Source organism: Rhopalosiphum maidis, chromosome 2 (assembly GCF_003676215.2).
Source record: "Rhopalosiphum maidis isolate BTI-1 chromosome 2, ASM367621v3, whole genome shotgun sequence".
Classification (NCBI taxonomy): domain Eukaryota; kingdom Metazoa; phylum Arthropoda; class Insecta; order Hemiptera; family Aphididae; genus Rhopalosiphum; species Rhopalosiphum maidis.
In genome coordinates, this window is record NC_040878.1 from 19,849,267 (window position 1) to 19,865,494 (window position 16,228).

The following is a 16,228-nucleotide window of genomic DNA, read 5'->3' on the forward strand; positions in this document are numbered from 1 at the left end:
TTATATGATAAAAAATAACAATATTATTATTTAATATTATATAATTATTATTATTACTTATAATGTATAAATAACTAAATTTTACTGAATTATTTTATTTAAATTTCTGCGATATTCTAGCATTTTTTTTGGGCAAACTTATCAACTAATATGTTTGTATCTAAACTGCGCATAGATTAACACTAATTTAATTTGAAAAAAGTAATTATTCAATTTTTTTTTACGGGAATTAAATTTACTTTAACCAAAGGCCCCAAATTACCACCCCCTCCCCCCGGAACGTGTGGTCTGCGGACCCTAAGCTACGTCACTGACTTCGGCCATGTTTTGGTTTTGCAGGTAAAACGATTGATTTGATCTCTTTGATTGATAAATTCATGTTATCGAATATTTTATTATAGGTTGCTTTTAGGCTTTAAGTTAAAATATTCCAACGTATATTACCACGTTTGTTAATAGTTAATACTCCGCATATAAAACAACTGTGATCGATATGAAACATAATAATATACCAAGTCCAGGATATGCGTAACTTAGTTATGCAATGGGTAGCATCGTAGTCCAACTTATGGGGAGGGGAGCTAGAGGGACTGCAGCCCCGAGCCCCGTTGATAATTAAATATTATAGTAGCACTGTGAAATTGTATGATATTATTGCTTTCGTTAGATATTTACATTATGTATATCAGTAAAGATTAATAAACATTTTCATTTGTACTGACATTATTATAACATTTATTATTATTTATACTATCTACAGATAGTTCATAATTATATTTCAATATTTTACAAATATTAAAAATGAATTGATGTTCAAAAAATAAAAACGTTGTTCACTTATACAATTATGTTATTTTAATTTTCACCATCTTTTTAAAATTATATTTAACAAATATTAATGGCCCTTAAAATTATATTGTCCCGGGACCATATTTCCATAGTTCTGGGCTCTGGGTGGTATAATATTTTATTCCAGATCGTCAATGAGAATAATTTGTGATAGACATTTACACTCCGTATACTCATAACTGTAAACAACAATACTATAATATTATTAATACTACACTTACTTTACATTAAAATTATAAAAAAATTGCATACAAATGAAACGACCACGACCTAAATAATAGTTTTCTGTTCACAAATCACTGCACAGATTGAAAATCTTAGAGTTTACAGAACTATATGGACGTTGCGTCATTGGTCAAATACTCATGTATATGTCGATGATTTTCTGAACTGCAGTAAACTACTATTTTGTACCTAAATTAGTCAAACATAAAGAGTGCTCAACACCAAAAATATCTTTTGACTATAATTTGAAGTTACGGAATTAAGATTAGGAATTTTAGTACAAGATTGTCTTTATATAGACACATGTAGGTAGTATACGTATAGATCTTCACTATATATATATATATATTCGATAAATCTTAAAAATATTTACTTATAAATTCTTTTTATGAGTACTTACCATTTTAATGACGTTTTATAAACACTGTACAATACAGTAAATCAATCTCGAGAATAGTTTTTCGATGTGGAATGCGTAATAACTAAAAATAGAACATTGCCGGATATTCATCGTTTATCGCTTTACCTATCTTGCTTTACTTTAGCATGAAGGTGAAACGAGTGATCGCACTGCGGATGGATTCACTCGTATATTCTACAGTTTACTCTTTCTTTATTTAGAATTGAGAATATGTATATTATATATCCCATATAACATTGGTATAATCTGGTGTATAATGTATATACATATCCTGATATCCATAAATATAAAATGTTTAAATACTTAATTTTATCAAAATATTTGTTATAATTATTAGATATATAATACGACTATACGAGGAAACTTAATATAGCTTGAAGAGTTGTAGTTTTTTTTATTAATCCTTTATATTATAAGTTAAAGATGGCCATTACCCATAATATTAGTCATTGGTCATTATTTCTTAGTATTCAACATAGATCCTGTATAATTCTCGATTTTTATTGATTGATTCGTTCTATAGAATATCTAACTGAATACAATCTTTGCTAATTTATTAGTAATTACTAATTAGTATTTGAACATTTTAAACATTTTATAGTTTATAAAGATTTTATTAGTATCAATAAATTATCAATTATCATATTTAGCCTAGGCTTTTACAAATATCTTAATTCTGTGTAAACCCATATTCACTTTATTTAATACATTAATTACTAAAATAAAAATATAATAAAAACTAATTTTGTATTAAAATATTTAATTTTGAAGTTTAATATATTATTGATTAAACTGTTGTCCGTCTGATGTATGTAATAAAAATCTACTCACGATACATAGTGATACATAGTATACCTAGTATACCTACGTGTACATATATGCCAATAAATTACTTATTGTAGGCTTTTAACATGTTATTAGAATATTATAAATAATAAGTAGGTCATAATTGATAAATAACAATGTGTAATTAATATCTTATGTTTTGGATAAAAATGTACCAATATTTAATGAATTTTCAATAGGTAGTCGATTTATATTTATTATTTGATAATGAAATTCTATAAAATGAAGACACTACACTATCCTACTAAGTTAGGCCAAGGATTAAGACTGTATTACGAAAAATACGATAAATTAGTCTTATAGGATAATTAATGGGTATATTATGTAATATCGTAAATTTACGTCACTTCTTAGTTCTTAGTGCTTACTACAACGAGAACTATATAATATTTTACATCGATGTCTTTTGTAACTACTATACAACCACCGACAACGGATCCAAGGGCCAAGACCCAATAAAAAAAAAATGTATAGTATTTAAGTCGTTATACATTTATACCCATTTGCATTCTAAATATTTGATTGAAAATTGAAAAAAAGAAACCAAAAATATTGTAGCGTATAAATAGGCACAGGTATTATTGTAAATAATATCGGATGACCTACGGCTAATAAAAATCAGGCACCCCATGCAATTGATTAGATGGTCGAGGTATTTATATTGTGTACTAGGCGGTAATTACGAAACACAATATTATGTTTAATAGTAATAATAAAAATGAAAAAAAAATAAAACAAAACAATTTGGACCGTTACGCGGGTTCAGTCCGCTCGATGTCGCTGCGGTCCCGCCGTTTTCCCCCCGTAGACCGCATTCCGCGAGCACACCGTACGTGCGCACACCTCTCCGCCGCGGACACCGCCGCCGCACGGCCGACCGTCTGCCCGACCGCCACCGCGCCACCATGCCCATGCCGTCACCACCACCGCGCGGGCACCACCATCACCACTGCCGCCGCCGCCGCCGCGGACCGATCCGCGTACGCGCCGACGACGACGACGACTACTACCAAGCACTGGCACGGCAGTGCATTGTTCGCGTCCGTCGGCCGTGGTACCGCGTCGCCCGGTGTGTCGCGCGCGCGATTCTGATCATGTCAAAATAATAATAAATACAATAATTTATCGAAAAGTTTATAATATTATTACGATAACGTCATATTATACTTTTAACATATTTGCCGCACGAAAGGCTGCGGCTATGGCGTAAAGTGTATTTTCGTGTACCGTCCGTATCCGCGTGCACAGAGTTCGGCGCGCGCGCGCGCGCCCGCGTATATAACATTATGTACGGCGTACGGCAATAAGTCGCTGCGCGCCGCGCGGGTCGAGATTGCCGCCGGAGTCGTTTCCTCGGCGTTCGTTTGATATTTCGTCGGTTTTCGAGTGCGTCGCGCGAACAGGGCGCCGGCCACCCCGCCGCCGCCGGTGGCCAATCAATGCGTGCCGCTGGTGCCGCCGCCGCCGTCGTCGCCTCCTGTCGACGGCCGCAACACAAGGTACCCACGGTATAGTAGTAGAGTATAATAATATGGGTAGCGGACACTAATGAGTAATAATAATCGCGTTTGTCGGCGGGACGTTATCGACGACGCCGAATTGATTTGCGACGGGACACCACTGCGTTTTGACAAATACCGCGCGACGAACCGCCGCTGCGTCACATCACCCGCGGTTGTCGTGTTTCGTGCGGCGGGTGGGGGGAGGGGGTTCGGGGATCGGATCTCGGGACCGGTGGTGATGACGGTATAGGTGTAGGTCTCGTTTGTCGGTTGCCGCGAAACCGGACGTTCCGCAGCTGCCTGACGCCGCGCGACCGGTAGCAACCACCGCCACAGCCGCCGCTGCCGCTGTGGTGTAACTCGAGCGTTCGCGGACGTCTCGCCTCCCGCTCGCGTGCATCGTTGCCGTCATAGTCGTCATAGTCGTCGTCGTCGTCGTCGCCGCCGCCGCCGCCACTGCCGCCGCCGTCCGTCCCCTCCTTTTCCATTCAGTAAACACGCGCGCCTCCGGGAATCGGGGTCAACTCGTTGCCGCGCGTTCAGAATATAATATTATTATAAATTATTATTAATATTATAGCTGTACGGTGTTATTACGATAGTTGTTGTAGTGCTCGCGGTAGTAGGCCTACGAATAACAATAATAATACGTAAAAACCTGCTCACTCACTCGGAGGTACCGCCGCCGGCGATGACATAATAAAAGCGTCGCGGGTCCGGTGCCGATGGTATTAATTACGTTGTAACATTACGCGCGGCGCAAGGGCCCTCCTAAGTCGCTGCTGTGTAACTGCTACTCATCGGTGTGTGTACTCGCTCACCCCCTTTCGTGTTTCGTTTTCCATATTTCCACGACAGTCTTCGCAAACACCGCGCTGTTCGTGATGTGGGTGGCGGCGATCAGTACTCGTGGAGTTGCAGGGTACACCCATCCGGTTCAACAACTGACCTTGGATTGTATTATTGCTCGTGCCGTTACTTAACATAGTAATATTATCGTCGGACAACACCTTTGCTTCGGCGGCGTACGCGAAAGACTTCAACGTTATCGAATCGTATTTTATTGTTTGATATACGTATTCTCTATCGTGCGCATCGAGAGTACGTTCTCCCGTGGAAACTATCCATTTCACTTGTGAATCTTGTACATAAAGATTTTTATACCTACATGTGAATCCAGCACAATATCTAAAATATTTTATTTTTAATCCGAGTAGCTAATTATTTCTTAGGTGACTAAGGTCGGTATTTGATGTATGGTATACCCAAGTTATTTATAACTGTAAAATAATTTGTTGATTTATAGGCCATTATTAAATTAGATTTTGGGCGATATATATGAAGATCGCTTACTTTTAAAATACGATAGATGCGTAACATTTTTTAAACAACCGAAAATGCATATTTATATTAAAATATCAAATAATTACCTATTTATTTTTGACCTGTCAGTGTTAAAATTCGGGTTAAAACTTTTTGAGCGTTTATTTCCCTAGATGAGGCCACATTAAATACATTATATTTATTTAATTTTTAAAATATATCCTTAATAATGAAAAACTATTAGTCAATAATTTTAAAATTTAATTATTTTCAGATTTAAAAATTACAATGTAATCGTGTAATACGTCTGTATTGCAAGACATTCAGTATGTCGTCTAGAAAAGGCACAGAAATAAATACCTGCGGCGAGAGTCAAAAATCAACTTCAACTACATCTAAAACAAAACAAAAAAAGGCTTCTAACGCAAGTGATACTCCACCCGGACCAATTAATTTGACAAAAAAATCTGTTAAAAAGCCCACTTTATCTCAAAAAACTTTAAAAATTGAACCAAAAAATGTTAAAACGGCCAAAGTTATTAAAAAAAATGAAAAAGAAACGGAAGATTTGGACGAAAAAAAAGATGTGGTAAAAAAATCTACCAAACCAAAGCTAAAAGAAAAATTGTTAGCAAAACCCGTGAAAAAGCCTGCAGTTAAAAAAGGAAAAATTTCTAGCACTGGAAATAGTGAAAAAATTGACAAGTTATTAAAAACCGAGTTAAAAACTAAAAAACCTGTAAAAAAGTCTGATGATAAAGAAGAAAAGAAATCCAAAGATAAAGTTCAAAAAGATAAGAAGGTTAAAGAAGCGAAAAAGAAACCTATTCCAAAACCTACAAAAAAGAGTGTAGATGAAGTTGATTCTATCAAATCACGCGCGGAGATTAAGTCAGATAAAAAAGATAAACCAAAAAAAACTAAAGCTATTGCTAAGAATAAGGTAAAAATAAATTCAGCTAAGAAGATAGACGACAATCCGACCATAGAATGTATGGACGTAGTAAAAGACGAAAACCCGGACGATGTTGCTCTATTACAAGTTTTTCAATTAAAAAATGGTCCAGTTTGCGATTTTGATGGGAGTGTTTGTAATACTATAACAATCAGACAAGATAATACTTGTATAAAAATTAAAGAAATATCAGTTAGCCAATTGCCTTACTCGGTAAAAACAGAAGAAAATGATAAGATAGATATAGCACCTGTAAAAAAAGAATCTAAACATAACACTGAAAACCAAAATACCGAAAAGCAAAATTCTGATCAACATAAAACTGAAAAACAAAAAGTTGAAAAACTAAAAAATGAAAAACAAAAATCAGAAAAAGAAAAAAAAGAAAAACAGAAAATTGAAAAATCTGTAACAAAACCGGTTAAAATTGAAAAGAAAAAGAAATTATTAGCAGTAGATAAAATTAAATTAAAAGGAAAAACAAAAGTTGCACCGAAGACCAAAGTAAAAGGTAGACCTGTGGCCAAGAGACCTAGAGTAGCATCTCTCAATGCCATAGCCAAAGTTCATTGTTTATACGAGAATGAAAGTAAAAGTGCACTGATTGACGCAATGGCAGCCTCTGCAGCTACTACAATAAATGTGGCTTCTAAAAAAGGTAAAAAAAAATTAGATGTAGAAATTCCGGCTAGAAAAGGAAAAAGAACATCGAAAAGGACAACTCCAGGTTTAAAAAGTGTCGGAAGACATTGGGATATGCACGATACAAGTTCTACTAACAGCTCGTCATCAGGTAACATACATTTATCAAGTTTATTTAGTTTTAGTACTAAGGGATTGAAAATAATATAAATAAATTTAGAGTTCGCATAAAAATAAATCAAATAAATTTTTTATTAAAAACAATATGCCTAAGTACCAATTGCTATATTTCTCAATAATGGGTTTCAGATAATTTTCAAATAATAGGAAATAGATGAGTTTAAAGGGTTACACATTAAATATTTTAAACAAAAAATAATATGTTAGGTTGTTTTTGTTTGTTTTGATAATTTTATTTATTTACTTCAATATTCCGTTATCAATTAAGTGCTTTCTTTCTATAGTATGTATATATTCATTTGATAAAATACATTCTCCAATAATTTTTCTACATTTATTAGTTATGGGCATAGTCTTATATAGTTATTTGTATTATATACAATAAATATTAAAAATAATATTTTTTTAACTATTTGTAAATATAGATATGTTTAATGTATATTTATTTTTATTATAATTATATTAATCAATTTTATTAGGTTATTATTTTTAATTTTTATACTTACAATTGTATTTAATATATATATTATTTGTATTCATATTAATAGATGGGTAATTCAAAAAATTCAAATTCAAAACTGTATTAATTGCCAATTGGCTAAGTAAATGAGATATTAGAAAGATTTTTGTTCGTTGTTATTTACAAATATCAATTGGGTTTCATTCTATTATTTGATTACTTAAATTAATAAGACTGAGAATTGGATAATTAATAATAAGGTACCTTTTAATGAAGTGGTTTACTGCTGTCAAATGTCAATTCACGCTCTTTATTTCACGATTCTTATTTAAGATTTTAAGCGGGTTGTTGAATGTGAGGTTAAAAGTATTGGTATCACAATTGTGTTATTTTTATTAATTAATTAATTTTTTTTTGAAGATACTTTTTACTGTTAAAAAATACTCCAATTTTAAACTTTGAATGTTGTTAGTGACAGAAAATATTAGATTTACTTTGAGAGATAAAAAATAAAAATTTCTCAATTCTTTTAAGTTTCGAAAAATTTATTTAATTTTTTTGGTGTAATTTAAAAAAGGGAAAAATCGTTGAACGATTTAAACGTAAAACTTTCAAAATATATTGGTTTTTTTTTGGCTATTATACATTTGAAAATTATGACTTATATTTTTATTTAATTGATGTATTATTAAAATTGTTTTTATAAAATTTTGAACGTTTTATACAATATCTTCACTTATTTTTCTTTTAATAATTAAAACAATCATAATTACAACCACGATTGTTTGTTTATAAGCAATGATTGGTAAACTATTAAAAATGCTTTATGCCGTACTAATTTTTTATACTTAAGATTTGGATAATTTACAAGCCCAATACAAGGCTCATGAGTTTCACGTATAAAAATTAAAAAAAAAATTGGTTTGGTCACATTAATTTGCTTATTAAAGGATTTTATTCAATTTTCAGGTATTTAAAATAAAATGTAAGAAGAAAAATGTTTAGATAGATTTGATAGTTTTTTCTCACGTAATAATTATCAAAAACATCTAAAAATTAAAAAAAATACTTTTTAAAATGACTAATTAGGTTTCTAAAAATTTGAATTTTTATTTAGGTAACGATAGTATTGATACATCAGGTAGAAATGTTTTTCACAGAAATAAAAGAAATGAACATAATTGTCAAATATCTAGCTCCCTGTCTTTTTTCAAAGTCCAAAAATATAATTTGATTAAATATTGTAATCTTTACTATAAAGTATATTAATTTTAAATTATTTTAAACACTAATAGTGAGGTTTATTAAATGCACTTTTACAGGTATTGATGATGCAAAATATGAACCACCGAAATCTGCTAAACGTACAAAAAAACAACCAAAAGTTTCAGAGCCTGAAAGTACAGACGAAGATGAAGAACCTGAAAGGTCTTCCAAAGAAGTCACTTCTCCAACAGGTGGCTCTAAGCGAAAAAGACGTAATGCAGATACTGTTACTATGGATCTTAAAGATATGGTTGTAAAAAAACGCATGGCAAGTTTAAATGCATCCGCTATATTAGCAGCCAGCTATTCGACAGAGAAAAAATCACCTCCAAAAGTACAAGATTGTTCAAAGAAATCTACCACTAGTTCTGAAATATCTTCTGAAAGATCCGAGCCAGAAGATGACGCGGAAGATGAAGATTCCGACGGGCATAGATCGTCCACAGTCCGTACAGCTATTCAGCCAACGCCTTTGCCACCCATTGTACCTCCACCAACGTCACAACTTGCTGTTATCGTTAATCAGGACACAGACGTTACAATCACTACTGGTGTGTACGTTAATAGTACTACTCGATCTACGAGGCATGAGGAATTTTGTACCATATCTGGGCTTCAATACCGGATATCTAGTACTAGCCATACGCAAACTGAAGCAACAGCTGTGGCCACGGAAACTCTACTTCATGCTGATCACGTGAGTATATTAAATATATTTTGAATTATATACGAACAATTATACACAAATTGTATACTAAATAGATACCTATTATGAATTATTATTTTTTGAAACATGAATGTTATTAGTTAAGTATTAATTGTTATAATTACGTAGATATAACGTATAAATATTTAGTTATTTAACTTTTATAATAATTCGAAACGGCTTTAATACACATGTTTCAATGACATCCACTGGGATTTAATTTATCGTTTGTGTTTATTTATAATATATATGATATTTGTGTGATAAATTTCACTCATTTTCGTTTATAGCATTTAAAAACAATGATAAAATACTTCAAGGGAACAAAGAAAATAATTCGTTTTTTTGCTTTATGTATTTGTTTGTCTATTTCCTCGTCCGCCCACTTGTCTCGTTACACACATTCACTATTTGCCAAACGACAACATCCGGCTTATAATATTGTCCCATTGTTGTCATTAGCTTTCCCTTGCAGAGCTTTTTATTTTTCACTTTTTACGAAGCAATTTAAAAATTAAAAAAAAAACAAAATGTTTCTATTAATCGACAGTGGATACAATCCTCCCTGTAGAATTTTGTACTGAGTATAATGCATTTTTTTTTATATAAAACTTATCTTTAGTGCTTTACATTTTAACTAGAATGATCATTTTGCTTTCTTAATACCTTGACGCGGTTTAATTTTAAATTAAATCTGTTGCGCACGTTTGAATAATTAAAATGATTTGTGAAGTAATTGAAGTCGTAATTAATAATTAAAATTATATTTAAAAAAAAATATTGAGATATTTTAATTTCTTAAAATTTTTTCAAGATTTTCGTTTTTCAATATTGGTTTTCTTTAATTGTTGAATTAATGTTATAAATACGTTGTGTATTTAGATTACTTTGTTATATTCTTGTAAAAGTTAGGTTTATAATGTTAAAAGTAATATAGTATTATAATTATTATTGTTTAAGAACAATACTTAAAAATGTTTTTAATGTTTCTAAGCATACATTGATTTGTTGTTTAAGCATTCCGTTTGTTTGTTATTAATTAAAAACTACTTCCAAGTTCATTATGTGTTCTAAAAGCTTACTCAACGTAATCACTGCCAGTAACTTTTCGAGGGTTGAAATTAATCGTTATTATACTGAATAACTTGTAAATCATAATTGTATTAAAATTGAATTTTAAATATTAGCACGATTTCTAAACAATTTTCGTTTCTCCAATTAAATTATACATTTTTTGGTTGATTTCCTTTATTAATTAGGTATATTGAACTAATAAAAGGAATCACTAAAACATTTATTTTTAACCATTTGTAATGTATTATGTATCTATAAGCTATAAGAGTATTTAAGGCGTTATTTATAAATGATACTGCCTATACTACTGTATGTGCATTTATCTTTTATGTATTTCTACAATTCGTGAACTGTTATTATTATTATTGGATTTTAATAAAAACAATTTTTAATATTATTTAATTTCTCAACGAGTAATTATAAAACTTACTATTTTGAATGACATTAATGAATAATAAACCTTAATAAATAAATAACAGATCAAAATAGTTTAATAAGTAAAATATATTTTTATTTAGTTGTAATAATAGCTTAATAAAAAATGTGTTTAATATGATTTTTTAATCTCTTCATAGTACGAAAGTAATATTTGTTAAAGAATTAAATTAAACTGAATTGCATGAGAATTTTTATTTTTTTATAAAAACAATTTTTATATTTTTATAAAAGTAGTTCACTTTATTTATTAGGATCTTATAATATATCTAGGTGTATTCATTTCTTATTACGTCGAAATTAAACCTAATCTAATCTTACCTAACCTTTAATCATTTAAACTAATTTTATATTTCGAATCAAATACCTAACCTACTGATTTTTGTGTAATGTGTTTTCAACTGTCATTATTATTAAATTAATTATTCTCTTTAATTAAATAGGTAATTATTATAGCCCGTGATCAATCCTAAAAAAAATAATGCTGAGTAGATACTTAAAAAAAAAAAGAATAGGGATTTATAAAGTGTATAGATATATTATATATGTATAAATATATTTATTTAATATATTTTAAGTATTTCAATATAATATTAAACGTTATTATGAGTTTGGTAGTATATGTAGATTGTAGATGTATTGAATATAACCATGAATATAATATGAATAACACATGCCTTATTTGTGTTAAATATTCTAATGAGGTATAGTTTTTAATATATTTCATGTACTAAATTTTGCTTTCGATATTTCTAATTCTTTTGCAATATTGATGCAAATGTTATAATTGTTGTTTTGCGAAGCCGTCTCATACACACATGTCTTTATAAACGGTTAAAGGCGCCCTTTTGGCGCACCTTGGTTTTGTTTGTTAAAAACCACCTGCGGCAGGATAGTAAAGTAGAAATCGGTTAGCATTGGTTAAGCACTGTTATAAATTATCCCTTTTAGTAAAGAAGAAGAGGAAAACATAAAAAGGATTAAATTATGTTTACAAACTATTACTAATTACTCATATAGTTTATCAAATATACGAAAGATCGTTAAACATTATTTTATTGAAAATATAGATGTTTTCTTGTTTATTAAATATATAAGAAGTTGTATACAAAGACATTTTTTTTCAACATATTCTCCAATAATCAAAAGTGAAAAAATTAAGGAAATTGATTTTTTTATCGTTTTACGTGTTAATATAGGTACCTATATTAGTAATAATAACGGTTATAGTATAATGTATAATATATTATATGATTATATTCTGTATTATATTTACATTCAAACGTATTTCTAAAAACTAGAAACAAATAAGAACAACTACAGCTTTGTGGAAAAATTATCTTTGACTAACGTTTTACTAATTGAAATGTTCAAACTTAGTGAGTTGTGACTTCTTGCTGGTGTATTGTCTCGTGAATTTGTCTTTAAGTTTATAGTTTCTATAAGACATTATGGACGAAATGGATATTCGGTAAAGTTTGTTTGTGTTTAAAAAAAAGTTCTAAGTAAAACTTCGTTCTTGGAGTGTTAAAAAATTAAAAATATTTATTATATATTGTATACAAGCATTTACAATTATGAAACAAATATGTACGATATAAATAGTGTAATTGCTTTTTAATGTAAGTACCTACCTAATTGCCCAGGAATGGACCAAAAGTCAAAAAACGATTATAATAGACACATAAAGTTTAAATAAGTTATAATTATTATTGTTACACATAACCTAATGTCTATTATTATTATTATTGAAAAAATAAGCCTTTTAATATTTGTGTCAAAGTTTAAAGTAATAATCGGAGGGATTCTCTTGTTCTTTTTGACATTTTTCACATATTTTGTATTTGTTTCACATAATATAAAAATATAAATACATATTATTATTATAATTATAATTAATTAAATCATATTAAATTGTATTTATTTATAATATGTTAAAGTTTTAATTGAGTTTAAATAATATTTATTAATTATCCTATCATGTTTATTAAAAACCTAGAGCTGTTGTACTAATTCTAAAATATGATTAAAAGTTTGTCGTTTATATAAAGAATATTTATTTATTAAGACTACTATCATTATTATTTTTTACATTTAAAAATAATATATCACGGTCTTAAGAATAATAATTTAAAAAGCGTATTACTAATAAATAATTAATGAAATTAAAACTAAAATATAAGTTGTACACAGATGTATTTTATATTATAACCGTAGAACGATCTTTGTACACTTTTTGACCTTTTAATGGGTTTAATAATTCATTTTTTTTTTATTATTACTGTTTTCAATAATTTGTTAATAGTTTCGTATTTTAATTTTATTTTGGTATATTATTTATTTTAACTAGCTTTTAAAAAAAATTATGATTTACTTCAATTTATATATTTTTACTTTTTTTAATTTTAGATGTAATGAAATATTTTTATGATTTAGTGTTATAATAATAAATTCTAGAAAATAGTAGCACGTAAAAATGGCTAAAGAAACACACTAAAATATGATTATTTGGTTATTTTTAATTTTGATTAGAATTAGAATGTTGTTTTAAATACTTAAAATATCTTCTTTTGTATCAAAATTTTCTTAATTTAATTTAATTTATATTCCATACGGTTATTTTTATACCGAATAAAGACGTTGAACAGTTGAACCAGTACTGCTGGAGTAATTAATTACATCTGAGCTTCACATAGAATATTACACTAATATTATAAAAAATTAGGCATTTGATTTTATTGTTATGATTAGTCATAAATGTAGTGTTATCCCCAATGTTACCGACGTCGTAGGAACCCTTAGACCGTATTGTATATTGGGTATTATTGCGTTTACGGGTATATACGTACTATAGTGATTCGGGTCGATGTGGTTGTCCGGGGAAGGTCGATGACCTTTTTTAACATTACACTGGTGTTGTAGTCGTGTAGCTTACCGAGGCATCCTGTGGTTGTGCATACAAAAATTGTTTTCGGATATCCGTTTTTCTCACGAAATCGAAATCGAATACTATACATTCAAATGGCGTGTACCTTATGAATTGTTTTCTAAATCTCTTTATGTAAAATAAAGATGAATATTTCGTATATTTTTTTACTCGAATTAATAATGACTTACACACCAAGGATTTTAATTTACACTCTGAGTCTGTGTGTACATAAATGTTTATTTTACAGTTTTGATTAATAACAACATTGTCGAGTAATTGACGTTTAATTCGTTGGAACAGGGGCACCTACTTTCCCTCCTCTGTGTCAACTAATAGGAACTGATTATCATAAACTAATTAACATGTTTGATTGCACACGCGTGCAAGTGTGTGTTCTCGTGTGTAGATACATGTGCCGCGACTGGTTTATGGTTTTCGGTTTGAATTAATATATACAATGCGAAACGGGTCTTATAGCGGATTAAATGTAGGTAATATACCAATAGTAGTTTTTAAAAACCATAAACAATTGAAATTGAAAAAGGATTTAAATAATATTTTAAATTAACACTGTAATGTATAATGATTTTAACAAACTTCTAAATAAATTCTAATTTTTATTTAAAATTAGTTTTTAAACTTATTAGGTTGTAGTATTAATAGTGGGTTGTGTTTTAATGACATATTAAATAATAAACACTTAATACTAATTTCAATAAAAATTATCTATTTAAAAATGCCGAACATTAATAAAAAAGCCCTTATAAAATACCTATATTTTTATATTTTAATAAATTTGAATTAAAACAAAAAATTAATTGTTAAAATCCTTAGAACATATTACAAAAAATAAAGGTTTACACAATGTTAAAAAAATGTTAATTATTTTTATTTTTGGAATATAATTAAATTGAATGTGACATATTTGTGGAAAAACGTAAGTTATGTTTTGCAGACAATCATTCTGGAAAATAATAAATATTATTTGTCTACTCTTCAGATTCTAGTCTGGACCAGTCATACTCAATCTTTTTTTTTTTTTTTGGATCACATGAAATATTTTAAAGTATTATATGTCGTAAGTCGAAAATAATAGAAAAGGGTGATTTGAAAAAAAAAATGTAAATACGTTTATATAATGTTATAGTTTATAATATTATAACATTTGATAATTTATTATAACACAATTAAATATTTATTTTAAATTAACGTGATTTTTGATATTGAGATATTTCTATTGAAAAGTACATTTTTGCTTCAATTCATTGAGTTCTTTTTGGGCCACATAAAACAATTGGAGGGCTGCAGGTTGAGTATGACCGGTCTAGAGTTTCTAGACTGTAGTTCATTCAAACTTTTAGAGCATTGATTTTTATCAAAAAGCTGGATTATTGTAGACAAAAAAAAAACATTTTTATTTTGGTTACGATTTTTAAAATCTTTATATTATGTACATTTTTGTAAAGTATCATCAAGTTTTATAATTTTATGTTTTTCTCATGCAAATATGCAATATTGATTAATTTGTTGGTTCTTCTTAATAAAAGTATTGAATATTACTAGTGAACGGTATTTTTCTTCAAGTATATTAAATTATGCATAAAATATCTATACCAAATAAATAATCGTTAAATTACAATATATGACTGCGTAATTACACTTCATAACATTACAATGTGTAATTTTTGTGCTCAGAATGTAGTAATTACAAGAATTGCATTTTAAGTGCACTCACCTGTTGAAGAGATTTGTTGGTTGTTATTCTGGAAAACCGGTCACATATCATATTTAAATACAATTTGTAGCTTTAGCGCTTTAGCCTGTAATACAAAAATCCAAATAGTTGATCTTAATTTAACAAAACCACAATTTGCATATGAGATTACTTGTATCATTATGAATTAATAAATTACTATCTATATTTTACATGCGTTTTCTCGTTAAAAATATTACGTAATAATTTTAATTTCTTTTGAATTAATTTTATTTACAATAAATTTGTTAGTGGTTAAAGAACACTAATTAAATAATTAAATTGATACTGTGTGTCAGCTCTCAGCTAATAACATACTTATATATTATTATATCCTATTCTTTGAAGATTTATCAGAATTAAAGAACTATTAATTTTTAATTACATTTCTTTTTGGTAACATAAATTGTGTATGTTCTTGGTATTGTGAACATTTTATACATAATCGCTCAATAATTTTTGTTATGTATATTCAACCGTATATACTACATTATAATTTTGTAATGTAGATTTTAAATACTGGATTTGCTTAATCTATTTATCTTTTGTTTGTGCTGAATACATTGTTTATGGTTAGTTACATTCAAAGTGGTTTGTAAAATATTTGAAAATTCTTGGATCTCCCGAATATTAATCACTTAATTATAATAGTAATTTTTTTT

General features: G+C 29.0%; 1 protein-coding gene across 3 annotated transcripts in view; it reads left to right on the forward strand.

The window, feature by feature from the left end:
* The first annotated feature begins 3,380 nt into the window (after positions 1-3,380).
* LOC113554602 overlaps positions 3,381-16,228 on the forward strand; it is a 113,040-nt gene continuing 100,192 nt past the window's right edge. Inside the window, exons 1-3 of one of the 3 annotated variants that reach the window (XM_026958516.1) lie at positions 3,381-3,849; positions 5,441-6,914; positions 8,726-9,366. In XM_026958516.1, the coding sequence (XP_026814317.1) occupies positions 5,495-6,914; positions 8,726-9,366 (2,061 nt within the window). In that variant the 5' untranslated portion in view covers positions 3,381-3,849; positions 5,441-5,494. Of the gene's footprint in view, positions 3,850-5,440; positions 6,915-8,725; positions 9,367-16,228 lie in introns of those variants that run through there. The other 2 variants (XM_026958515.1, XM_026958517.1) reach the window with 2 other exon arrangements.